This window comes from Macrobrachium nipponense, chromosome 45 (assembly GCF_015104395.2).
Source record: "Macrobrachium nipponense isolate FS-2020 chromosome 45, ASM1510439v2, whole genome shotgun sequence".
Classification (NCBI taxonomy): domain Eukaryota; kingdom Metazoa; phylum Arthropoda; class Malacostraca; order Decapoda; family Palaemonidae; genus Macrobrachium; species Macrobrachium nipponense.
In genome coordinates, this window is record NC_061105.1 from 7,211,540 (window position 1) to 7,238,314 (window position 26,775).

The window sequence follows — 26,775 nt, forward strand, 5'->3', positions numbered from 1 at the left end:
TGTTTCCTTACTTGCCTGGAAATGAGATCAGGACGTGGGTTTGCAGGACCACCAGATCGACTCACGAAGCTGGACGACCGCGTCGTCTCGAGTACAGGCGCCCTTCTTCTTCTTCTTCCTTCTGCCGTTTCGTCTTCGGGCCAAAGGGAGGATCGATTGGAAAACTAGGAAGCAGAAACGGGGCGGAGGGAGGCAGTAGGAGGATGAGGAGCGATTGCAACAAAGAGGTGGTAGCAGCAGCAGTGTGTGTCATCCCTCGCTGGTGCGAATATTGCAAGGAGGAGGCTCCCGCCAGTGCTTGCAGTGCAATCTGGCAGTTCGCTTTCGAGTGACCCCCAGGAGGCCAGTGGAAAACCAGAGCTGGTTTTCTTGAAGACAAATAAGGAGAACCCTCTCGAGTGAGGGACGAACAAACGATTGTTGGGATTGTTTTAACGTGCGAAAAATGTACCTATACGCAACGTAGGTCATAGCAAAGTGTAAGTAAGTCTTGGGCGCTTGCATGTGGTGACATAAAAGGCAAACAGAATTTCACGGATTCTTCTACTTGACAGAAGATATTTGAAGACGTGAACCAGAACTTGTGTCATTTCTGCAGTTGTTCAGTGTTTTCCATTCTCACACCTGCTAAATTACGTGTGCCTATTTGTTGAAATATAGAAGTCTACAGGAAATATATAGTTACATCAACTGTCCGCGTCGATGATGCTCTTAGGTTGAACCCTTGGAATTCAGTCCAATTGCAATTCAAGAAATTAAAAATAAAAAAAAAATGAAAGGAACAGACAGCGTGTCAGGCTAATCGTTCCCGCCACACAGTAGATTACTAAAGTCTTCCCCTACCGCGACTAGTAACGAAACCCTACGGCATGAACGCCGTCGAGGTCACGCATCACGCAATCACAACAAACCCGACTGACTGGTGACGCAAGGGCGCGCGGCGAGTTGTTTTGGATGGTAAGGAAAGCGGACGGGATGTTAAAAGACACAACTTCGCTTCGATTTCCCGAGTTCATTCACTTCGACTTTAAGGTATATAACTTCTTTTCTTTAGTTTAACTCACTGCTTGCAGCCAAGAACGCTTATGACTTGCTCTCGGCGGCTGCTGGTGGCTTTCCAGGTCCCTCAGTCTTCATATATCTAATCCTGCTTTCGACTTACAAACGCCGCTGGAAGGTCAAGGAAATGATTAGAGGAAAAGGTGACACGCGCGTATAACCATCACCATGAGTGCCATCTTTCACATTACACAAATATTAATAACAGTAATGATGACTCTCAAGGTTTTTCGCGTCTTCCGTCTCATCATTTCCTGCTGGTTTCTGTCGGCCTCCTCCTGCATATCAATCCTGCAGGAGACAGGATGTCACCGCAGGATTCATACGAGCAGATGGGTCTGGCCGATGTTTTTGCACTTCTCGTTTCCTGACTTTCTCTAAATTCTTGCTCACTTTTTTTTTCAAGTCAGTAGTTGCCTCTGCAGCCTTGTTCCGTCTGAATGTGGGTTTATCTTGTGAATAATAATAATAATAATTCGAGACCTCAAGAAACCTGAGAAATAATATTTAGATTCTTCTTAGTATAATTTTTTTGTGCATTATGGGAAATGCTGCTGATCTTGTTGGGTTAGTAACCGTGACTCATTTGACCCTCATTTGAATAACAGAGTATTAGGAGTCGATAATAATAATAATAATAATAATAATAATAATAATAATAATAATAATAATAATAATAATAATAATTATAATAATAATAATATGTTAAAAAGAACTGATCTGATACAAGATCTTTTCAATTCTTCTAATTATTCTTATTTTTTCAAGGCTGGCATCTGCTACCAGCTGGCTGACGTACATAATAATAATAATAATAATAATAATAATAATAATATAATAATAATAATAATAATAATAATAATAATAATAATAACCTTCGCCCACTTGTGGAACGAAATCCAAGCTTATTTTCAGAACAGATTCCACCAACTTGTACGACAGAGAGACCACGTTAGCAAGATACAGTTCATGACTGGTCCGGCAAACTCGTACACATCCATAATGGATGAGGGGCCACGACTATCTATATGAGGCATCTATGTTAAATCTTCAGAGGTATAATGGAGAGATTGCCTTCCTCAACCTCCAGAAATAAACGGGAACTATATTATAGCCTCAAGTTTCAAACGGCGCCATTTATCACGACGAAGAGAACAGGCCCTAAAACTACGTCCTACGGAACACCACTCATAAGAGAAGCTGGTCTGGGGAATTACCCATTCGCCGGTACTGGAATCGAATACGATATGGAAACTGACAGTTAAACCGTTCGAAAGATATAACAGGAGGAAAACCTCAAAGCAGTTGCGTTAGGACACAATTGTTCGAAGATGGAAAGTAAGATGGAAGAAAGAGAATATGAACGGAGGTACAGTCAAAAAGGGTTGCAGCTAGGGGCCGAAGTAACGCTGCAAAGAACTTTACGTAACGCCTGGTCCAAAAAAAAGTCTCTATGATCAAGATTGACCTGGTTTTCTTGTACGCAAATTTTTCTGGTTCATCCACATAGATTGCTGGAGAAGAACACGTCCTATACGTGTAGAGTAGGTGTTTCCACGGTATACAAACTCTCTTCACGAAGTCTTGGTATAATCCGAAGGTTGATATATGGACCTGGGACAAACCTTTCCATGCAGGCGAACACGAATGAAGCTGTGAGACGAAAAATTATGCTAAGTCATCACCTTCCTCTGGTTTGCCATCCTGACGATAGCACAGAAAAATATCATTTTCTCTCATGGGGTCATTTTGTACGATATCATTGGGCTCTGCAAGTCCTCCATCACGCCCAGGATATACCACTGACGTTTGCGAAGGGTAATAGCATGCTTTGGTCGTCTGTGGTGGGCGATGCTATCTGAATTGGGGTGTCTTCCCGCATTCCAATGCACCGGTAATTTCTTTTCCGACCTGGTGGGTGGGTGGGTGATTTGGGGGTCGGGGTGGGGGGAATGGGGTGTTTGAGAGAAAGGATTTTATGATTGGAATGGGGGCGGGGTGGGGGGCTAGATTGGGACTGGATTCGGGCAAAGGAAGGGGATTACGATATGCTAAAGGGAGCTGCATTTGCCAAAAAACTATTAAAATAAAATAAAATAAAAAAAATCGGTAAAATATAGTGCATAACATTTTGCGACACTGTTTTTTTAATTAGATGAGATGGGACACGTCAGGGGAGGGGGGAAGTGGTGGGGGGGGGGGTCAAGTTTACTTGGGCGAGCTGTGGCAGGTGGTGGCTGCTCTGTTTCTTCAGCCAACTTGGTCTGCTGAGAGAGAGAGAGAGAGAGAGAGAGAGAGAGAGAGAGAGAGAGAGAGAGAGAGAAGCATAAAATCGTGAGTCCTTCGTTTGATGCATTTTTCTTAACTGGTTTCAAACTACACGGGACATTTTTCTCCAATTTTTTTTGTTTCTTCCAGAAAAAGACAACCCAGCATTTTGTGAGATTCACCTCAATTCCCAACCAGCCAAAGAGTATTGCGATAAAATGATAAAAACATGGACGATGGTCCTGGGTGGTATTTAGGACAGGGGATTGCCTCACGACGTTGTTGGTCCTTATCCTGTTTTCTAAGTAGGGGTCCTTAGTTCCTGGGGTTTTCTTAAGTAGGGGTCCTTATTCCCTGTTCTCTAAAACGTTCCTTATTCTGTTCTAAGAAGGGGGTCCTATCCTGTCGGGGAGTAGGTATCCCGTATCCTATTCTAGGGGTAGCCTTTCGGTCCCTTATCCTGTTCTAAGTAGTTAGTAAGGTTCCTTATCCTGTTCTAAGTAAGGCAGGGGTCTAATAGCCGGTTTCTAAGTAGGTAGCCTTTATCTGTTCTTAATAAGTAGGGGTCCTTATTCTGGGGGTTTCTAAGTAGGTATCCTTTCCTCCTGTTCTAATGAGGAGTCCCCCTTATTCTGTTCTAAATAGGGGTCCTTATCCTTTCTAAGTAAAGGTATCCTTATCCTGTTCTAATAGGGGTCCTTATTCCTGTTCTAAGTAGGTATCCTTATCCTGTCTAAGGGTAGGGGTCCTTATCTGTTTCTAAGTAGGTATCCTTATCCATGTTCTAAGTGGAGTTCCTAGGTCTTATTCTAAAGTAGGTATTATTTATCCTGTTCTAATAGTAGGAGGGGTCCCTTATCTGTTCTAAGTAGGGGTTTTCCTATCCCTGGGGATCCTGTTCTAAGTAGGTACCTTATCCTGTTCTAATGAGGAGTCTTATCTGTTCTAAGTAGGTATCCTTTCCTGTTTTTCCTAACGTAGGGGTCCTAATTCCTGATTCCTAAGTAGGTATCCTTATCCTGTTCCCTATATGGGATGATATTTTCTGTTTTGTTTTGTTTTGTTTTTCCCTAAAGGTAAGGGGTTCCTTATCCTGATTTCCTAAGTAGGGTTATCCTTAATCCGTTCCTATAGGGATTTTTCCCTTATCACTGTTTTTCTAAGTAGGTATCCTTATCCTGGGGTTCCTAAGTAAGGGGTCCTTATCCTTTTCCTTTTAAGTATGGGTCCTTAATAATAGGGGTCCTTATCCTGTTCTAAGGTAAGGTAGGGGCCTAACCTTATCCTGTAAGGGTATCCTTAATCCTATTCTAAGGGTTCTAATAGGGTCCTTAATCTTTTCTAATAAGGGGTCCTTATCCTGTTCCAAGTAGGTATCCTTATCCTTTTCTAAGTAGGGGTCCTAATAAGGGGTCCTTATCCTTTTCTAAGTAGGGGTCCTAATCCTGTTCTAAGTAGGGTCCTTAATCTTTTCTAATAAGGGGTCCTTATCCTGTTTCAAGTAGGTATCCTTCTCCTGTTCTAAGTAGGGGTCCTTATCCCGTTCTAAGTAGGGGTCCTTATCCTGTTCTAAGAAGGGTCCTTATTCTGTTCTAAGCAGGGGTCCTTATTCTGTTCTAAGTAGGTATCCTTATCCTGTTCTAAGTAGGGGTGCTTGCTCTGTTCTAAGTAGGTATCCTTATCCTGTTCTAAGTAGGGGTCCTTATCCTGTTCTAAGTAGGTATCCTTATCCTGTTCTAAGTAGGGGTCCTTATTCTGATCTAAGTAAGTATCCTTATCCTGTTCTAAGTAGGGGTCGTTATTCTGTTATAAGTAGGGGTCCTTATCCTGTTATAAGTAGGGGTCTTTATTCTGATCTAAGTAGGTATCCTTATCCTGTTCTGATGAGGAGTCCTTATCCTGTTCTAAGTAGGGGTCCTTATTCTGTTCTAAGTAGGTATCATTATCCTGTTCTAATGAGGAGTCCTTATTCTGTTCTAAGTAGGTATCCTTATCCTGTTCTTAGTAAGTATCCTTTTCCTGTTCTAATGAGGAGTCCTTATTCTGATCTAAGTAAGTATCCTTATCCTGTTCTAAGTAGGGGTCGTTATTCTGTTATAAGTAGGGGTCCTTATCCTGTTATAAGTAGGGGTCCTTACCCTGTTATAAGTAGGGGTCCTTATTCTGATCTAAGTAGGTATCCTAATCCTGTTCTAATGAGGAGTCCTTATCCTGTTCTAAGTAGGTATCCTTATCCTGTTCTAATGAGGAGTCCTTATTCTGTTCTAAGTAGGTATCCTTATCCTGTTCTAAGTAGGGGTCCTTATTCTGATCTAAGTAGGTATCCTTATCCTGTTCTAATGAGGAGTCCTTATTCTGTTCTAAGTAGGTATCCTTATCCTGTTCTAAGTAGGTATCCTTATCCTTACCTTACAGACCTTACATCTTGTTCGGGTTGCCCCAGGTCCCTCAGTGTGAGGCACCTCTAATGTCTACCAGAGAGTTGCTAGTACATCTTCCGGTATATTTTGCATCTTCCAATCTTGGATGGTCTGGGATGCAGTTTAGATATTTGTCGAGCTTATTCTTAAACACATCTACGCTCACTCCTGATATATTCCTCAGATGAGCTGGCAACGCATTGAATAGACGCTGCATTTATCAATGCTGGTGGGCGTAGTGGATTAATGTCCTGTGTGGCTTTGCCTTTATTTTTCCTGGTATAGTTTTGGGCACTATTAATCTACCTCTGCTTGCTCTTTCTGATATTTTTAGTTCCATGATATTTTCTGCTATTCCTTCTATCTGTTTCCATGCCTGAATTATCATGTAGCGTTCTCTTCTCCTTTCTAGACTATATAATTTTAAGAATTGTAGTCTTTCCCAGTAGTCTAGGTCCTTAACTTCTTCTATTCTAGCTGTAAAGGACCTTTGTACATCTCTATTTGTGCAATATCCTTTTGATAGTGTGGGTACCATATCATATTGCAATATTCAAGTGGACTACGAACATATGTTTTATAAAGCATAATCTGTGTTTCAGCTTTTCTTGTTTTGAAGTGCCGTAACAACATTCCCATTTTTGCTTTACATTTTGCCAACAGAGTTGCTATTTGATCATTGCATAACATGTTCCTATTCATCATCACACCAAGGTCTTTAACTGCTTCCTTATTTGTGATGGTGCTCATTATTAGGTCCCTTATATCATATAGCTTTCTTTCTCTGTCTCCATAATTTATTGATTCAAATTTATCAGAGTTAAATACCATCCTATTTACCTCTGCCCAATCATATACTTTGTTAAGGTCTCTTTGTAGAGCGTTCCTATCTTCATCACAAGTAATTTCTCTACTTATTCTTGTGTCATCTGCGAAACTACTCACTACGAATCCTTCACATTATTGTCTATGTCTTCAATCATAATAACAAACAGTATTGCAGCTAACACCGTACCTTGCGGCACACCGGATATTACCTTGGCTTCATCCGATTTCTCGTCGTTTGCAATAACTATCTGTTTTCTGTTGTGTAAAAATTCTTTTAACCATCTTCCTACTTTATCCACGATATTGTGTTTTTTCTAATTTTCTCGCTAATATATTATGGTCTACTTTATCAAAAGCTTTTGCAAAGTCTAAATAAACCACATCTGTTTCATTTCCGCTTTTCATATTTTTGAATATGTTCTCACGGTGACTAACAGTTGGGTTTGTGTACTTTTTCCGGGTACGAAACCATGTTTGTCCTTTATTAAACAAATTATTTTTTATTAAATGTTTCATAATATTTTTCTTCATTACCCTTTCATACACTTTCATAATATGTGATGTTAGACCTCACAGGCCTATAATTTACTTGCCTCTAGTCGTGATCCACTTTTGAAAGTAGGGGTAATATATGCTAATTTGTGCTCCTCATAAATCTTGCCTGTATCTACACTTTGTCTTAATAATATTGCAAGTGGCTTTGCGATAGAATGAACTACTTTCTTTAACAAAATAGCAGGAATTCCATCAGGCCCTGCAGCAGCTCCATTTTTAATTTCATTAATAGCCTGCACAATATCAGCTTCATTAATATCTATGTCAGCTAAATATTCACTATTTTCATCCCTTACTTCTATATCATTATCTTCATTATCTATTCTAGGGGTGAATTCTCTCTTATATCGTTCTGCCAGTATGTTGCAAATTTCCTTCTTTATTCATTCGTTAATCTCCCTTCAATTCTCAGAGGGCCTATTTCTATTCTTCTTTTATTCATCTTCTTCGCATATGAGTATAATAGATTGGGGTTTTGCTTGATATTTAATAGGGTTTTTTCTTCCAAGTCCCGTTTTTCATTTTCTTTTGATTGTATAATCTTTTGTTCTGCATTTTCTATCTTACTTTTTAGTTCTATAACTTTCCATGCATTTTTTTCTTTTGCAAGACCTTTTTTCCACTTTCTGATTTTCTGGAACAAGATCCTTCTGTCTCTTGGTATGCATGAATGATGTTTACTTTTCTTCTTCGGTATATATTTTTCCACTATTTTTCTCCAATATATTTTATATAATATCTCCGTATTTACCCTTAGTCATCACTTACGAAAATGTTATCCCAATCTTTGTTTAATTCTTCATTAATTTCTGACCATTTTATATTTTTACTGTAGAAGTTGTATTTTCCATATCCTTCCCACTTTTTTCATTTCTTGCTTATCTCTATTTTTCACTTGCTTTGGAAATGAACTGTTAATTCTATGACATTATGGTCTGAAATATTCGCATTATAAACTATTATTTCTTAACATAATTCATCTCGTTCACAAATACTTAGGTCTAAAGTATTTTCCTTTCTTGTTGGCAGGTGATTTATTTGTTTGAATGTTGTATTCTAGTAGCATATCTAATAGCTTTTCAAATTGCCTCTTATCTTCTGCACTACTATTACTCTCTTTTTTATATGTATAAGTACAACCACAATCTCCTATTCGTTCTTTCCATTCTACGAAAGGAAAGTTGAAGTCACCAGATAGGAGAATAGTCCAGTCCTTGTGATTTCTACATATATCATCCAATTTTTCAATTATTAAGTCAAACTCTTTAGTATTAGGAGGTCTATATATTACTATGTTCATCAATTTTTCAGATTCAAATTCTACCGCTATTAGTTCACATTCTGAGTTACTATATTTCTCATATATTTTTCCTTGTTTTTTGTCTTTCCCATATATTGCGGTTCTAATAAGGGGTCCTTATCCTGTTCTAAGTAGGTATCCTTATCCTGTTCTAAGTAGGGGTCCTTATCCTGTTCTAATAAGGGGTCCTAATCCTGTTCTAAGTAGGGTCCTTATCCTTTTCTAAGTAGGGGTCCTAATAAGGGGTCCTTATCCTGTTCTAAGTAGGGGTCCTAATAAGGGGTCCTTATTCTTTTCTAAGTAGGGTTCCTAATTCTGTTCTAAGTAGGGTCCTTAATCTTTTCTAATAAGGGGTTCTTATCCTGTTCCAAGTAGGTATCTTTATCCTTTTCTAAGTAGGGGTCCTAATAAGGGGTCCTTATCCTTTTCTAAGTAGGGGTCCTAATTCTGTTCTAAGTAGGGTCATTAATCTTTTCTAATAAGGGGTCCTTATCCTGTTCCAAGTAAGTATCCTTATCCTGTTCTAAGTAGGGGTCCTTATCCTGTTCTAAGTAGGAATCCTTATCCTGTTCAAAGTAGGGGTCCTTATCCTGTTCTAAGTAGGTATCCCTATCCTGTTCTAAGTAGGTATCCTTATCCTGTTCTAAGTAGGGGTCCTTATCCTTTTCTAAGTAGGCATCCTTATCCTGTTCTAAGTAGGGGTCATTATCCTTTTCTAAATAGGTGTCCTCATCCTGTTCTAAGTAGGGGTCCTTATCCTTTTCTAAGTAGGGTCCTTATTCTTCTGTTCTAAGTAGGTATCCTTATCCTGTTCTAATGAGGAGTTCCTTATTCTGTTCTAAGTAGGTATCCTATCCTGTTTTCTAAGGTAGGTATCCTTATCCTGTTCTAATTAGGGGTCCTTATCCTGTTCCAAGTAGGTATCCTTATCCTGTTCTAAGTAGGGGTCCTTATCCTGTTCTAAGTAGGAATCCTTATCCTGTTCAAAGTAGGGGTCCTTATCCTGTTCTAAGTAGGTATACCTATCCTGTTCTAAGTAGGTATCCTTATCCGTGTTTTAAGTAGGGGTCCTTATCCTTTTCTAAGTAGGCATCCTTATCCTGTTCTAAGTAGTGGTCATTATTCTGTTCTAAGTAGGTGTCCTATCCTGTTCTACGTAGGGGTCCTTACTTATCCTTTTTCTAAGTAAGGTAATCCTTATCCTGTTTCTAAGTAGGGGTCCGTTATCCTGTCTTCTAGAAGTAGGGGTCCCTTTTATCCTTTTCTAAGTAGGTATCCTTATCCTGTTTCTAAGTAGGGGTCTCCTTATTCTGGTTCTAAGTAGAGGTCCTTATCCCCGTTCTAAGTTAGGGGTCCTCAGCCTATTCCTAAGTAGTGGTATCCTTATCCCTGTTCCTAAGATAGGGGTCCTTATCCTGTTCTAATTAAAGGTAGGTTCCATTATCCTGTTCTTAGTAGGTATCCTTATCCTGTTCTAAGTAGGGCCCCTTATTTCCCTTTTCTAACGTAGGTATCCCCTTGTCCCTGTTCTAAGTAGGGGGTTCTTATCCTTTTCTAAGTAGGTATCCTTATCGCTGTTTTTCTAAGTAGGGTCCTTATCCCGTTCTAAGTAGGGGTCCTTATCCTGTTGTACGAGTAGGGATCCTTATCCTTTTCTAAGTAGGTATCCTTATTTCCTGTTCTAACGTAGGGGGTCCTTATCCTGATTCTAGAAGTAGGGGTCCCTTATCCGGTTCTAAGTAGGTATCCCTTATCCTTTCTAAGTAAGTAGGGTCCTTTATCCTTTTACTAAAGTTTGGTATTCCTTATCCTGTTTCTATAGGGCAGATATCCGTTATCCTGTTCTAAGTAAGGCATCCTTATTTCCCCTGTTTTCTAAGTAGGGGTCCGTTATCCCTTTTCTAAGTAGGTATTCCGTTATCCTGTTTCTAGAAGTAAGGGTCCTTATACTGTTCTAGGTTAGGTATCTTTACTCTGTTCTAAGTAGGGGTCCTTATCCTTTTCTAAGTAGGTATCCTTATCCTGTTCTAAGTAGGGGTCCTTATACTGTTCTAAGTAGGTATCTTTATTTTGTTCTAAGTAGGGGTCCTTATCCTTTTCTAAGTAGGTATCCTTATCCTGTTCTAAGTAGGGGTCCTTATCCTGTTCTAAGTAGGGTTCCTTATCCTTTTCTAAGTAGGTATCCTTATCCTGTTCTAAGTAGGGGTAATTATTCTGTTCTAAGTAGGGGTCCTTATCCTGTTCTAAGTAGGTATCCTTATCCTGTTCAAAGTAGGGGTCCTTATTCTGTTCTAAGTAGAGGTCCTTATCCTGTTCTAAGTAGGTATCCTTATCCTGTTCTAAGTAGGGGTTCTTATTCTGTTCTAAGTAGGTATCCTTATTCTGTTCTAAGTAGAGGTCCTTATCCTGTTCTAAGTAGGTCCTTATCCTGTTCTAAGTAGGGTTTTTCGCTTATCCTTTTCTAAGTAGGTATCCTTATCCTGTTCTAAGTAGGGGTCCTTATTCTGTTCAAAGTAGGGGTCCTTATCCTGTTCTAAGTAGGGGTCCTTATTCTGTTCTAAGTAGAGGTCCTTATCCTGTTCTAAGTAGGTATCCTTATCCTGTTCTAAGTAGGGGTCCTTATCCTGTTCTAAGTAGGTATTCTTATCCTGTTCAAAGTAGGGGTCCTTATTCTGTTCTAAGTAGAGGTCCTTATCTTGTTCTTAGTAGGTATCCTTATCCTGTTCTAAGTAGGTATCCTTATCCAGTTCTAAGTAGGGGTTCTTATTCTGTTCTAAGTAGAGGTCCTTATCCTGTTCTAAGTCGGTATCCTGTTCAAAGTAGGGGTCCTTATTCTGTTCTAAGTAGGTATCCTTATCCTGTTCTAAGTCGGTATCCTGTTCAAAGTAGGTATCCTTTTCCTGTTCTAAGTAGGGTTCCTTATCCTTTTCTAAGTAGGTATCCTTATCCTGTTCAAAGTAGGGGTCCTTATTCTGTTCTAAGTAGGTATCCTTATCCTGTTCTAAGTCGGTATCCTGTTCAAAGTAGGGGTCCTTATCCTGTTCTAAGTAGGTATCCTTTTCCTGTTCTAAGTAGGGTTCCTTATCCTTTTCTAAGTAGGTATCCTTATCCTGTTCAAAGTAGGGGTCCTTATCCTGTTCTAAGTCGGTATCCTGTTCAAAGTAGGGGTCCTTATCCTGTTCTAAATAGGTGTCCTTATCCTGTTCTAAGTAGGGGTCCTTATCCTTTTCTAAGTAGGGGTCCTTATTCTGTTCTAAGTAGGTATCCTTATCCTGTTCTAATGAGGAGTCCTTATTCTGTTCTAAGTAGGTATCCTTATCCTGTTCTAAGTAGGTATCCTTATCCTGTTCTAATAAGGGGTCCTTATCCTGTTCCAAGTAGGTATCCTTATCCTGTTCTAAGTAGGGGTCCTTATCCTGTTCTAAGTAGGAATCCTTATCCTGTTCAAAGTAGGGGTCCTTATCCTGTTCTAAGTAGGTATACCTATCCTGTTCTAAGTAGGTATCCTTATCGTGTTTTAAGTAGGGGTCCTTATCCTTTTCTAAGTAGGCATCCTTATCCTGTTCTAAGTAGTGGTCATTATTCTGTTCTAAGTAGGTGTCCTATCCTGTTCTACGTAGGGGTCCTTATCCTTTTCTAAGTAGGTATCCTTATCCTGTTCTAAGTAGGGGTCCTTATCCTGTTCTAAGTAGGGGTCCTTATCCTTTTCTAAGTAGGTATCCTTATCCTGTTCTAAGTAGGGGTCCTTATTCTGTTCTAAGTAGAGGTCCTTATCCCGTTCTAAGTAGGGGTCCTCATCCTATTCTAAGTAGGTATCCTTATCCTGTTCTAAGTAGGGGTCCTTATCCTGTTCTAAGTAGGTATCCTTATCCTGTTCTAAGTAGGTATCCTTATCCTGTTCTAAGTAGGGGTCCTTATCCTGTTCTTAGTAGGTATCCTTATCCTGTTCTAAGTAGGGCCCCTTATCCTTTTCTAAGTAGGTATCCTTGTCCTGTTCTAAGTAGGGGTTCTTATCCTTTTCTAAGTAGGTATCCTTATCCTGTTCTAAGTAGGGGTCCTTATCCCGTTCTAAGTAGGGGTCCTTATCCTGTTGTAAGTAGGGGTCCTTATCCTTTTCTAAGTAGGTATCCTTATCCTGTTCTAAGTAGGGGTCCTTATCCTGTTCTAAGTAGGGGTCCTTATCCGGTTCTAAGTAGGTATCCTTATCCTGTTCTAAGTAGGGGTCCTTATCCTTTTCTAAGTTGGTATCCTTATCCTGTTCTTAGCAGATATCCTTATCCTGTTCTAAGTAGGCATCCTTATCCTGTTCTAAGTAGGGGTCCGTATCCTTTTCTAAGTAGGTATCCTTATCCTGTTCTAAGTAAGGGTCCTTATACTGATCTAAGTAGGTATCTTTACTCTGTTCTAAGTAGGGGTCCTTATCCTTTTCTAAGTAGGTATCCTTATCCTGTTCTAAGTAGGGGTCCTTATACTGTTCTAAGTAGGTATCTTTATTTTGTTCTAAGTAGGGGTCCTTATCCTTTTCTAAGTAGGTATCCTTATCCTGTTCTAAGTAGGGGTCCCTATCCTGTTCTAAGTAGGGTTCCTTATCCTTTTCTAAGTAGGTATCCTTATCCTGTTCTAAGTAGGGGTAATTATTCTGTTCTAAGTAGGGGTCCTTATCCTGTTCTAAGTAGGTATCCTTATCCTGTTCAAAGTAGGGGTCCTTATTCTGTTCTAAGTAGAGGTCCTTATCCTGTTCTAAGTAGGTATCCTTATCCTGTTCTAAGTAGGGGTTCTTATTCTGTTCTAAGTAGGTATCCTTACCCTGTTCTAAGTAGGGGTTCTTATTCTGTTCTAAGTAGAGGTCCTTATCCTGTTCTAAGTAGGGGTCCTTATCCTGTGCTAAGTAGGGTTCCTTATCCTTTTCTAAGTAGGTATCCTAATCCTGTTCTAAGTAGGGGTCCTTATTCTGTTCTAAGTTGGGGTCCTTATCCTGTTCTAAGTAGGTATCCTTATCTTGTTCAAAGTAAGGGTCCTTATCCTGTTCTAAGTAGGGGTCCTTATTCTGATTCTAAGTAAAGAGGGGTCCTTATCCTGTTCTAAGTAGGATATCCTTATTTCCTAGTTTCAGTAAGTAGGGGTCCTTATCCTTTTCTTAAGTAGGTATCCTTATCCTGTTCAAAGTAGGGGTCCTTATTCTGTTCTAAGTAGAGGTCCTTATCTTGTTTCTAATAAGTAGGTATAGGGCCTTATCCTGTCCTTTATAAGTATCCTCCTTATCCCAGTTCTTTAAGTAGGGGTTCTTATTCTGTTCTAAGTAGAGGTCCTTATCCTGTTCTAAGTCGGTATCCTGTTCAAAGTAGGGGTCCTTATTCTGTTCTAAGTAGGTATCCTTATCCTGTTCTAAGTCGGTATCCTGTTCAAAGTAGGTATCCTTTTCCTGTTCTAAGTAGGGGTCCTTATCTTTTCTAAGTAGGGGCCTCCTTATCCTTTTTCTAAGTATTTGGGGTCCTTATTCTGTTCTAAGTAGGTATCCTTATCCTGTTTCTAATGAGGGAGTCCTTATTCTGTTCTAAGTGGGGCATACCTTATCCTGTTCTAAGTAAGGTATCCTTATCCTGTTCTAATACGGGGTCCTTATTCATCCTGTTTTCCAATAGGGTATCCTTATCCTGTTTCTAAGTAGGGGTCCTTATCCCTGTTTCGAAGTAAGGAATCCTTATCCTGTTCAAAGTAGGGGTCCTTATCCTGTTCTAAGTAGGTATACCTATCCTGTTCTAAGTAGGTATCCTTATCGTGTTTTAAGTAGGGGTCCTTATCCTTTTCTAAGTAGGCATCCTTATCCTGTCTAAGTAGTGGTCATTATCTGTTCTAAGTAGGTGTCCTATCCTGTTCTACGTAGTGGTCCTTATCCTTTTCTAAGTAGGTATCCTTATCCTGTTCTAAGTAGGGGTCCTTATCCTGTTCTAAGTAGGTATCCTTATCCTGTTATTATTGCATATACTCACTGGACGGCCCTGGGGGGGCAGAGGACAGATGGGGAGCTTGACCAATAAGGACAGGAGACCATGAGGAAGGGCAGCGGGGAATTTCAAGGGTGAAGGGCCTCCAAGGGCAGCTTATGAGGACTCCTGGACGGGAGAGCGAGAGAGAGAGAGAGAGAGAGAAAGGGGGGGGGGGGGGGGGGGCGCTGGAAAAATTGGTGACTTGAGAATTGGCAGCGATAATTTGAACGACTCCCAGGGAGAAATAGGGTGAGCGGATTTTCTTTCCGCGATATTTCAAGACTTTTTAAACGAATTTCATTTCTTTTATCTATTCTCTGTTTTGCTATTACCTATACTTCACTTGTTCCTATTCTACCAATTTAAATGAACCATTAGGTACAATATTATTAAGATAAAAGCACAATGCAAATTCGAGGATAAATATATTATTAGTTTCGAGATTGCCAAAGGAATGCGCTTGCAAATGTTTACATTTTGAACATGTGGAGATGATCTTAATTCAAAATATTTGAAATTTACAAACAGGGACTTCGATTTAGTCTAGAATTACAATTAAGTTACCGCTCGTAATTACAAAGGTCACATTGAATGTTTTTGGAGACTATTAAGCTTTAGTATTGTCAAAACGTAACTGAACCGCCTGTCATGTGAGATTTTTTAAAAATTATTTTCGGGCCATAAAAGCCAGCCACGGTCCGGTGGTGGCCTATGTTGCTGGCACCTATAATGATGCCAGATGTGCGATTATTGTTAAAATGTCATGATAACAATTCTGGTACAATGTCATGATAATTCTGGTACAAACTCTGGTACATTGCCATGATAACCATTCTGGTACAATGCCATTGTAACGATTCTGGTACAATGCCATCATAACAATTCTGGTACAATGCCATTGTAACAATTCTGGTTTCAATGCCATGATAACAATTCTGGTACAACACCATTACAACATTTCTGGTACAATACCATTATTACAACAATAAAGGCCCGGCCTATTTTCGACAGGGCTTCCTGGTATACAAAACCCAAAAACTCTTAGGCCCGGCTTTGGAGGGTGCCTAGAGCAACAACCATAATAATGGGGTTATAAGAACTCGTAAAATTGATAGATAGACGCACATTACTCGTTGGTCCTTGGGAGAGGAGTTCCTGCACTATTTTTTTTTTCTTTTACTTGGTGCGTCTTCGTTTATGCGCTGAAGGGGAACTGGAAGAATTCACTTTACAAAAAGTAAAAAAAAAAAAAAATTTTAAAAAAAAAAAAAAATAAATAAATAAATAAAAGGTTCTAAGCGCCAGCGTATAATAATGTACTTCTTTCAAACAATGATAAACACACTGGATTTATTTACTCCAGGATTTTTTTAAGAATGCCTAGGTGTCACTTTTAACAATTATAATAATAGTAATATATTATTATTATTATTATTATTATTATTATTATTATTATTATTATTATTATTATTACTCGGAAGATGACAAGGTGCCATTTTTTAATAATAAAATAATAATAATAATAATAATAAAATAATAATAATAATAATAATAATAATAATAAGGTTCCCCCACCAACACGGATGCGAGAAGGCCTTCCAAGTGGAGTCCGGGCTCAGGGTAAATGATTCAGTATTCCGTAAACGAATCATTCCGGAACTATACCCGGCCCTCAACTAGATCTAGAAGGGCGTTGCTTCTTTCCCCGCCCCCCACCCCCCCCCCCCCCCCACCCCCCCTCTCTCGGCATTTCCTTCTTTCCAAATACCTGAATTCCTTCTTCAGACAGACAGACGTACTGGAGGAGAAGAATATCTACTACCCCGACCTCACGTCCGCCCCGCAAACAGTAACGGGGCGATGGTGAAACAAAAGGTGTCGAGTGCGTTCTCGTTTTCGTCGAAGGTTAGAAACGAAAGTTGATTCTATTATTCTTTTATTATTATGCATGATTGGATCCCATTCATGCGCGAGTTCGAGGCGCGATGAGTTGATGGATCTTCGATCAAATTGCATTGCGCCATGGTTGTCGTTTTCTGCCCAAAAGGTGTTATGTAACCGAAGGTAAATTGTAATTAAGTTGGCCGTGTGCGCGCGTGTGGGATTCTGATGAAGTAAGAACCATTGTTAGCCCAAGACCAGCCCCATCTACCAAGAACAACAGAGAGAGAGAGAGAGAGAGAGAGAGAGAACCTTATTCTGTGATGACCGCCCGGGCAAGCAAGCACGCATTTAGGATCGCTCTACATAACTAGGAAGATCTCAAGGAGCTGGAACTTCAAGATCTCAAGGAGCTGAAACTTCTTCTTCATTCATTCAGTCAGGTTCGTGGCTTAGTGGCAGTGAGGTGATACAAAAATCTCTTCTTCTTCTTCGCTCTGTGTGACGGCAAAGATCTCTGGGTTGTGGAAGGCGCAGCGGAAAGTATGTTGAGCCGGAACAATGCAAACGATGACTATACTTCGTTCGTTTTTGCGGGGCGAATTAGTGTCGCAGATCTCTAGTGAATAGTCTTCGTACGTTCTACGAAATTCCTTCTCATTGCAGTCTTACTGATCCCTGCTACGGAAAACAAATTACCTGTTTACCAATTCGTGTTACAAACGAATGTTAAAACTGCACAGATATGCAGACGGTCAGTGCCAATTTCTTCGTGTGAACCAAGGCTGTTTGCCGTCCGGTGATTAAACAGCTATTCTGGTTACGTAATCATGACGTGTAAATCCCTAGAGCCAGATCCTCTTCCTTCAGTTGTAAACAAAGCAGCATTCTTCGTTCGTTTTTACCAATGAAGTGGTGACATGAATCTCGAGAACAGGCGGGGGAAGGTGTAGGAGGTCGTAGGGGGGTGGCGTTGTAAAGGTATATACTACCCAAGTGTGTTTTAGATGTAAACAATTTCTCCATTTATTTTTAGCAATGAAGTTGGTGCGGTGTTCGGTGGGAGGAGCGGTGAGAGGGGGGTGGGGGAAGGGTTACTACTTCCAATTAAGGAAACCGAACGTTACGTTAGATATCTTCAGTTATTATGTCCTTATTTTGTTGTTGTTGTTGTTGGGGTTGATCAAAAGCAATTAAGCAAAGCCATCGTTCGTTGTCATCGAACAAAAATATGATCTTGGTCTGTCTGTCCCTCCTTCAAGTCTTCATATCTATTTCTGTCTGCTTATCTGTATGTTTCTGGGCCAATACCTCATCTGTACAACAAAATAAAAGGTCAAATTTGAACAACACTGACATACACACACCTCCCTGATCCGGATATGATCATCGAATGTCCCGTTAAACGCTGGGTCTTCCCCAGGTAAGACACACACACACACACACACACACAGGACCCTGGATGCGACAGAAGACGACCCGGTCGGTGGTTGGGCTGGGTAGAGGGGGCTGGGTGGTGGGGATAGGGGATGGGAGGAGTTCAAGAGGTGATTTACTGTTGGGAATCCCGAAGGAAGACTGATGGAATACCTCCTTCTTTTGATGTGTGATCAGTCGTTCGGCTGTAGAGAGAGAGAGACACACACACACGTACACATAAAAAAGGGGACGAGTGTTGATCGCACGCGTTCGAACGGATGTTCGTGGACGTGGAGAGAGGGAGAGATATATATAAAAAAGGAGGAAGTTTGAATGGAGATATAAAAGAGTCATAAAAAGCGGACGTGATGTGGCATAAAAAGGTGGGAAGTCTCGACGACGCTTTCGAACAGATATGAAAAGCGGAAGTGTTGAACGCAAATAACAAAGTGGGGGGGAGTTGTGAACGCACGCAAGAGTACGTAAGTATATAAAGGGTGGATATACAGAAAATTGAAAAGGAGAAGTGTTGAACGCACGGACGGATATACAGACATTAAAAAAGTCTATATACGAACGTTAATATCGGTAAAAAGCTTATTTATTTAATGATTTATTAGTTTTTTTCTATTTCAAGGTATGATGTGAGTTTTTTCTTTGTTATTTAAGCTCGGTATACTGATTTATTAGTTGTTTTTTTCTCTGTTTCAAGGTATGATGTGTGTGTGTGCGTTTTTTTTTTTTTTTTTTTTTTTTTATTTAAGCTCAAACACCAAACGTTTAAACGATTGCAAAGTGAACTCGATGGTCGTTCAAACTTTGCTTACTTGTTTGCTTGCTCTCTCTCTCTTTGAGACAGGTGGCTTTGATTGCAAGATTTACGTAGGCCCATTATAGGCCTAATATCCGGATACCAACTCAATGAAAAGCGCCTTGATGGAATGCCATTACGGACAACACTCTCACACTCGCTCATACATACTGAGTAATTTGGCAGAGGTCCAGTTCGTAAACATCTTTCCTCATTCTCTCCTCCTCCTCCTTCCTTCTTCTTCTTCTTCTTCTTCTTCTTCTTCTTCTTCTTCTTCTTCTCTTCATTGTTGCACTCCCTCCCGATGAACGGTGTATAGGAGACAACGGTAAGATTTTTTTTTTCTTTTTCTTTTAGCGATTTCATTTAATTCTTTTCAGTGACTTCATCTAGTTTTTCGTTGATTTTTCACTAACTCCATCTAATAAAAAAAAATATCACGGATCTAATTTTTTATTTTTTAACCAAACACTCTAAAATCATCCTCGTAGTGTAAAAAAAAAAATATATATAGGCCTAATGTGTTAACTACAAATTCCCACAAATTATATCAACATTTTCGAGTGGTTATAGGCATCTCGTATCGCCCTACTTATCAGATAAGTATACGCTGATTAACGTAAAGTATAACTTACGTAAAGTTTGATGAACATAAAGTATACAACTTACGTAGAGTGTTTTTGTGACCTTTGCACAAAAGTTGAATGAACTGGCTATTATTATTATTATTATTATTATTATTATTATTATTATTATTATTATATTATTATTATTATTATTATTATTATTATTATTATTATTATATTATTGAACAAGCCCACCTACAGGGGCCACCGACTTGAAATTCAAGCTCTCGAAGAATACTGTATTCATTTGAAAGAAACTGCACGAGGCAAAGGATCGTAAGACATAAAAGGTTTCAACGCTATAGCCACTTCTGAGTAGTCTAACCACAAAAGCGTGCTTTTGGCCTGAATACATTGCTTATAAATAACCGACTGCAAATAATCATTCCTAGATGCATCAAGCAACAGGGAATATTACAAGGTCACACATATTTACAGACAGTGAGTAAGCTATCTATTACGGGATACTGTAGGTACAAGAATAAAATTTGTAGACAATCCTCTAACAATTAACTATCCACTGATATTCTTGGTTTAAATGATGTACACAAAATTAATAAAATAACAATGTCTGATGTACTAACTATCGACAAATATAGCTATATATAATCATTATCAGGGCTCAATAGTGTCACCAGAATACATATTCACAGACTTGAGTAAGCTATCAATTACGGAATACTGTAGGTACAAAAATAGAATTTGTAGACAATCCTCTAACAATCAACTATCCATTGATGTTCTTGGTTTAAATAATGTGCACAAAATTAATAAACTAACAATGTCAGATGTACTAACCATCGACAAATATAGCTATATGTAATCAATACCATAACTGTACACTGTCACACGAAAGGAACTGAACCAACCAACGTCGTTCGTCAAAATCAATTACAACCAGATCAAACATGTGAATATAAACTAAATAAATACCAGTGCGTCATTCGCTTTCATAAACATATGACATCCCACGAGCGCGGGTGACTGATCCAGTATGTCTGTAAGTACACAAGACTATAGCGAATCGGACGGGAGAATGAAATACAGAAGAATAATTAATGTTACTTACCAGGAAAGGGTCGTCCAGTTAGCTTGACAGGGCGTTATGAAAGTACCAAAAATGTCGAGAAATGCAGTGTACAATTACTCCTTCCATTTACACATATTATTTCTAATTTCAAAACAAGCATGTTTTGTCATTAACACCCAAAGTACCAGCATATATTGCTTTAGGAAAAGAAATATTAACTTTTCAATTCAAGTACTATGCAATGCAATAAGTTGATCAAGAAACAACTGCCATAAAAGTATAAAAGATTCAGAAAGCAAAACTGGGGAAACACAATACAGATATCTTACGTAGGGAATTTTGTCAAGACAGCAAATTCTACGATTGACATAATAAAACTCAGTAATTAAAAGATTCCACGTTTTCCAATTTGTTTTTTTTTTTTTCCTTTGATGTTTACCAAATATTTCAAAAGCTGGCATTGCAAAAGACGCCATTTTATATTTCCTAAACGCCTAAAATACTGCGACTAGATCGTCGTGATTTTTTTTTTTTTTATCAAACGTGATTCTTACAATAAAAAAACACGAATTTTATACGTATTCACGGCAAAGAATGAGTCCAAATCATGCATTGTGTCTGCATGTGATTATCTTCATCGCATACAATGAACGTGCAATCTCAAGGAACAAACAAACTTGAAAAATAAATAAATAAATAAAAGACCATGAACTAAGGCACCAATCAGCCTTTCTTCCGAATAGAATAGACCGACGAATCGACCATTGTGATCTGGAAATGTATTTCACTGAATGGACGGAAGGCTCTACTATTGCGCCAGCAGTACTACACAAGAGAGGTAATCACCTCAATGGGGTGGGAAGACTTTGCCTCAGTTTAAAATGGGACTTCTTCACCTCAACTGACATGGGACGACTTCGTCTCAAATGACTCGGGACTCCTTTACCTCAAACGGCGTGAGACGACCACATCACGAATGAACTTCAGGACGACATAAAATCAGCCTTCCGTTGTTTACCCTGCTTGTAGCAGCTTCCTGAATATTTACGAGTGTAAACGAGTTTCTTTCTGCATTATCCAGTTGCCTGGGAAGGAAAGAGAGGTCGACTCGACCACGAAAAGCTTCAAGTTTTTCTCTTTTTTTTTCTGGCTGATTTTAACTTCTCTCGAATTCTTCCAGCGATGAATTCGTGAAGATAAACAGAGGCCATTGTGGTGGGGCTGTTGTAATTACGTATAATATCTGGTAAATAGTGGTCAAGAGAGAGAGAGAGAGAGAGAGAGAGAGAGAGAGAGAGAGAGAGAGAGAAGGACACGAGTTCACTGAACCTGCTTCTTTCAAATCTCGTCAACAGAAGGTAATGTATAAACGCACCGCACATATCTTTACTTACACATACGCAATCAAACTCACAATAAAGATTGTTGACTGAACTTGATCCTTTACTATTTTTTTTTTTCTTTCTTTCCTTTCCAGAGAGTAGTATCTGGAGAAGCTGCAGATTTCTAAGCCACTGGCCGAAGGTCGACTTGTTAGTGATCCTATGATCTTCACGATAGCGGAGAAAGAAGAAAAAAAAACAGAAACGCGAGTTGCACAGAAGTGAAATCGGATTGGTAATTTGTAGTGTGTTTATTCATTTAGTGTTCCTCGATCTGTAGACGTTTAATTTTGGTGTATAGATTAAGGAAGGAAAAATATGTTGTATTGTGCGTCTAATATGTGAGAGAAATGTTCTTAGAACGTGTTTTTGCTGTAGTAAATGGTTAGTAATTATCATTTACGTATTCACGAGAGCTGAATACGACAAACTGCTTTAAAACAGAAAAGGACGGTTAATGTAAGATTATAAAATGGATTGGAGATGAGAGTTCGTCTTCTTCAGTGGCGCCAAAGGAGGCCTTGAAAGAAGGACGGAAGGCCTCCGTTCAAACCAGTAGCCCAACCGAATAGGTCTACTAGGCTTTAGTGGCAAGAAAGGCAACGCTTGATCGAGAAGACCAGATGGGAACCTCACAGTCCATCCACTTCTGCCTGGCTCCTCCTCGTACGCTGTCTTGCTTCTCTCTCTCTCAGTTCTGTGAACACACGTGTGAATGACTTTCTCCTGAAGAGGGCAGAGTCCACAAGATGACGCCAGAGAACGGAGCTGTCATTCGGAAACAGACGAGAGACGACTTATGTCCGTGGAAAAAGAGGTATCCATTGACCTGATAAGTCTAGTCTCATCCATTTAGGCCGATGCATTCTTTAGTTACGGTAAGTGTCGAGAATATATATATATATATATATATATATATATATATATATATATATATATATATATATTTATATTTCATTGAACAGTTACGAATTTAAAGTACAGTAGAGTAAGTCAGTTCAGCAAGTTCTAGGATCTAAATTGCTTAAAATGTAATTTAAACTTAAATGAGTATTGTTTATCTGGCTTGCTATCAAATCCCACATAAATAAGAAAAAAATTTCGAGTTGTGTTTATTGCATAGATCTCATAGATGTCTGCACGGCAATCTAAGGGATCAACAACACACACAAAAAGCACTTTATAAGCAGATAAAGTCCACGGGAATTGCACATCTTGTTTAAACACTTAATCTTTCCTCTTTACGTTTTGCTTGTAAACAAGGGCCACTGTGAGGTGGAACCTCTTAATATGTCATCTATTTTTTGTCTTTAAACTAGTCTAACTTCGCTAAATACACTTAGGCAATGTCAAATTTAAAAAAAAAAATAACGTAACCTGTGCTTGTATATGCTTTAAATTCAACAAAAAAATTTCCAGTGTTATTTTCAATAAAAATTGCTTTTCCGAGTAGTGCCAGGTTCAAAATGATTCAAACTTTTAATTTAAATAAAAATTTGCAGTAAATAACGAATGTAACCTACTTTTGATCAAAATTACAAGGACATTGTAGTAATGAATGTCCAATCGATGTTTCCGCTGTCCCCTTGGTCTAAGTCGCAACAGTAGGCGTGTGTAAAGTAGCAGTAGGCTTATTTTTAATAGCAGTATCCTTATTTAGATAAGCATTAGCAGTAGGCCTATTTTGTGAGGCAGTAGCAGTTAGCCTTATTTTGAGAGGCAGTAGCAGTTAGCCTTATTTTGAGAGGCAGTAGCAGTCGGCCTATTTTGAGAGGCAGTAGCAGTAGCAGTAACCTTTGTTGAGAGGCAGTAGGAGTAGGCTTATTTTGAGAAAAAGCAGCAGTAGCAGCAAGCCACTATTGCTGTTTTAGTGGCAACAGTAGTAAAACTAGGTTTCACATACCCACGGCCTAGGCTGTGCACATACCAACACGCTGCTAAACACAGAAGGCTTCTTGACGTCCCTCTCCCTTGCAATCCTCCACAGCAGCTACCGCCCGCCTTGAGGAGACGCCCTTTCCTGCGGGCGTGGTTGCTGCTGTCGCCCACGGCGACGACGACAACGACGAACACGACGGCGTGGCTCCTCGTCTTGTCGCTGGTCGCTACGTGCGTCGCCGCTATGCCTCACCAGGACTTTCCCCAGGCGGCGGAGGAATACCACTACGTGTTCCGGGCGGACGGGACCTACTCCTTCTCGTACGATACAGGTACGGCGAGAGAGAGAGAGAGGAGAGAGAGAGAGAGAGAGAGAGAGAGAGATGCAAAGTACAAAATGGGGTGACAAAATGAGAGAGAGAGATAGAGAGAGACAGAGAGAGAACAAGAACTACTTTCTTTCTCCTTGCAGGCACTGGCAAGCATCAGAGCTTCAGACTCGAAGCTCGGGACGCCAAAGGTCGAGTTTCGGGTCGATACGGCTACATAGATCCCGACGGGGTGCTCCGGATCACTATGTATCAGGCCGATGCCACAGGCTACAGGTAATTTGAGATTCCTAAACATGTCTTCAACTCATTGTCAACTTATCGCACATAACACAAACAAGTCCTAAAATAAAATGTTCTAAGCATGTCAGGAACTTGTCATGCACACGTCACAAACAGGTTATATATAAAAAACATGGCCTAAGCGTGTCAGCAATTTATCGCTCACACATCACAAACAGGTTATATACAATTTAATGAGTTGTTGAACATCTGCCAGAGATTAATTTGCCACTTATGGTAGCTGTCATGTTTTTAACCTGCTTGTGATATTTAGTATGCATTAAGTTTCCAACATTGGTTTGTGACATTCTTTACTGTTCAAGTTTCTAAGATGAATAATCCACACTATGCTTAAAAAGGATTAATTTAGAATACAAGGCTTCCAGTGTACATATATGATCAGAGACAACAGTGTAGTTAAGAGCCAAAAGGTAGCTGTAAAAAATCTCTGTCTTTGGTTTGTTGCGCAAGGTACACTGTAGGCGATGCCACCCTAAACTGGGGGAAAGTTAGAGAATGAACTTATTGCACTGTTCATGTTTTTCTTAACACACTTCATCGAGTTGATTAGAATTAATTTCTGACAACTTTTTTCAGGGCCAACATGGTGATCTACCGCAAGGTGACTTCCGCTCCCCCACAACCCCTCCTGGTCGGCCCTCTGCCAAGAAGTGTCTCCTTCAAGGACACTGCTGGCCGAGGAAGGAAACCTTCCCCTGGCGAGCCGTCGGCACCAATTGGACCTGTGCCATTCTTTTCCCCTCAGGATGGTCCTATTCTTGTCATAGGACCCCTGCCGAAACCCCTTCAGCCTCAGAGGGACGACGATGAAGGAGACACTTCTGCCACACTGGACGTTTCTTTATCGTCGTCTGAGAAGGACCTCCTAGTGGAATCCTCAGGGATACGTGATGTACCCGAAGGTCCTCCGCCTAATGCCATACCCAGTAGGGTCCTGGAGACGATCCTGCAAGACAATTTCCACAAGATATTTCGCGGTTCCCTCCCAGCCATCCTAGTGAACTCTGAGGAGGGAGGTTCCTTCAGGATCTCGCTGAACAGTCTAGAGGAGGGGACGGCAGGCGACGGGCAGCAACCAGAAAGTTCTCAAGAGGACTTAGTGAAAATATCTCAAGAACTGTTACGCGGACCTGAAGCCCGCCTGGGCGCAACAAAGGCGGCCTCTGAGAACGAAGCCCTGCCCTTGAGAGTTTCCCGGAGGAACAGGACTCGGTCAGAGCCCTCCTCGAATGAAGGGAAGCTCGCCCGAGTTCCCTTTGCAGATACCCTTAATGCAAGCCAGTCATTTAGTGCCAATACCAATCACACCGATTCAAACAGGACCTTCGAAGTGCCGGTTAGAGAAGAAGAATCGGATTCCCGTCACCAGAATCCTCTGAAAGAAAAACAGAATTACTCCCTGAACTCTCAGATGATCGCCATCAACGCGAAGCTGATGCCACCTAGCAGCGAGAGAGTGAACAAAACGGCGCATGTGCCCTCGTCGACAGAGGACAAGAACAAGGATTCCCGAAGGGAGGCCTCCTTCTTCCCCTTCTCAGTGGACGCTGCGACCACGCCCCCCCGGACGTACCTGCCGGCGCACAACATCAAAGTCCCGAGGCAGTCCATCTACGTGGGGTCGTTACCCAGTTACTGATTTTACCGGCGAAACAGCGTTGAATCTCAGGTTGTGACCTCCGGGTAATTTTTGCGCATAGTTCCGAGTCGATGTATCACTCCGCCGCCATGTTGGTTTAGATAGGCTCTGAGTGTGCAGCGTCGTATAGGTTTTTCTATAAACGGCTCAAGACCACGACTTCTGTGAGACTTGAATGACGTATTCCTGCGGTAATTGTTGTCCTACTAATCGTTACTTATTATTCCTTGCATAAGTTTTAATTGGCAAATGAAACTTTCCTTCGCATACGGAACTGTCTCCAGACAAAGGAGGGGAAACCATTCGAATGGTTTAAAACTAACATTAGACGAAATCAACACATTCTACTGTATTTTCGAAACTGTTTGTGTGTGTATTTTCGATACTGTATTCTTATTTTCGAAGCTGTTCAACCGTATCTTCGGCACTGTTCAATCCCCATATTTGTTGATAGTAAACTTATCGTATTGTATAGTCTGTTCGTTTGTAGTTACGTTGTAAAGATAGTCTGTATAAAAAATACACTTTAATATAATTAAATGTAAGCTCATGGTTTTTGTACAATAAACATTCCTCGCATTTTTTTTTTCTTTTTCCGGACCGAGTAAGTCTCTAGGAAATTTAATCGAGAGATATTTTAAACAAGGATCATATATTATATATATATATATATATAATATATATATATATATATATATATATATAATATATATATATATATATATATATATTCCAAAATAAATTCGGTGTTCAGTGCAATTCTAAATCACTGTTATTAATTTTTGGTGTGTAACTCATTCATGACAAGAAAAAAAAAGCCTTTTGACTTCTTGTCCTTTACTGAGCTAAGAAAAGGACGAGGAGTCGAAAGGCCTGACCTTCGTGGATTTTTGTCTTTATCTATATATATAATATACAATTTACACAATTAGATATACGTATCAATATATAATTGAAAAGAAGTAGTGCTAAGCGTACCCGGCCACCTTAAAGATAAAATAAATAGCATAATTACATATACACCGCAAGTTAGCATCATGGGAACTAGGGCAGCCTTATC

General features: G+C 39.9%; 1 protein-coding gene across 6 annotated transcripts; it reads left to right on the forward strand.

Moving 5' to 3' along the window:
• On the forward strand, positions 1 to 26,294 carry LOC135214344 (uncharacterized). 6 transcript variants are annotated; one of them, XM_064248562.1, is made up of 5 exons: positions 1 to 1,032; positions 21,662 to 22,444; positions 23,557 to 23,776; positions 23,917 to 24,049; positions 24,653 to 26,294. In XM_064248562.1, the coding sequence occupies exons 2-5, from the start codon at positions 22,427 to 22,429 to the stop codon at positions 25,713 to 25,715; spliced, it is 1,434 nt and encodes a 477-aa protein (XP_064104632.1). In that variant the 5' UTR covers positions 1 to 1,032; positions 21,662 to 22,426; the 3' UTR covers positions 25,716 to 26,294. The 6 variants fall into 6 exon arrangements, with proteins under 6 accessions (XP_064104632.1, XP_064104627.1, XP_064104629.1 ...); XM_064248557.1 differs by having other exon boundaries at positions 2 to 1,032; positions 23,554 to 23,776; XM_064248559.1 differs by having other exon boundaries at positions 2 to 479; positions 23,554 to 23,776.
• The last annotated feature ends 481 nt before the right edge of the window (positions 26,295 to 26,775 follow it).

Bases quoted from the DNA above. Each gene is read 5' to 3' on its own strand.
- LOC135214344 (XM_064248557.1), top strand. The intron at 23,777-23,916 runs GTACGGCGAGAG...TTCTCCTTGCAG, and splicing joins CTCCTTCTCGTACGATACAG to GCACTGGCAAGCATCAGAGC. The intron at 24,050-24,652 runs GTAATTTGAGAT...AACTTTTTTCAG, and splicing joins GCCGATGCCACAGGCTACAG to GGCCAACATGGTGATCTACC.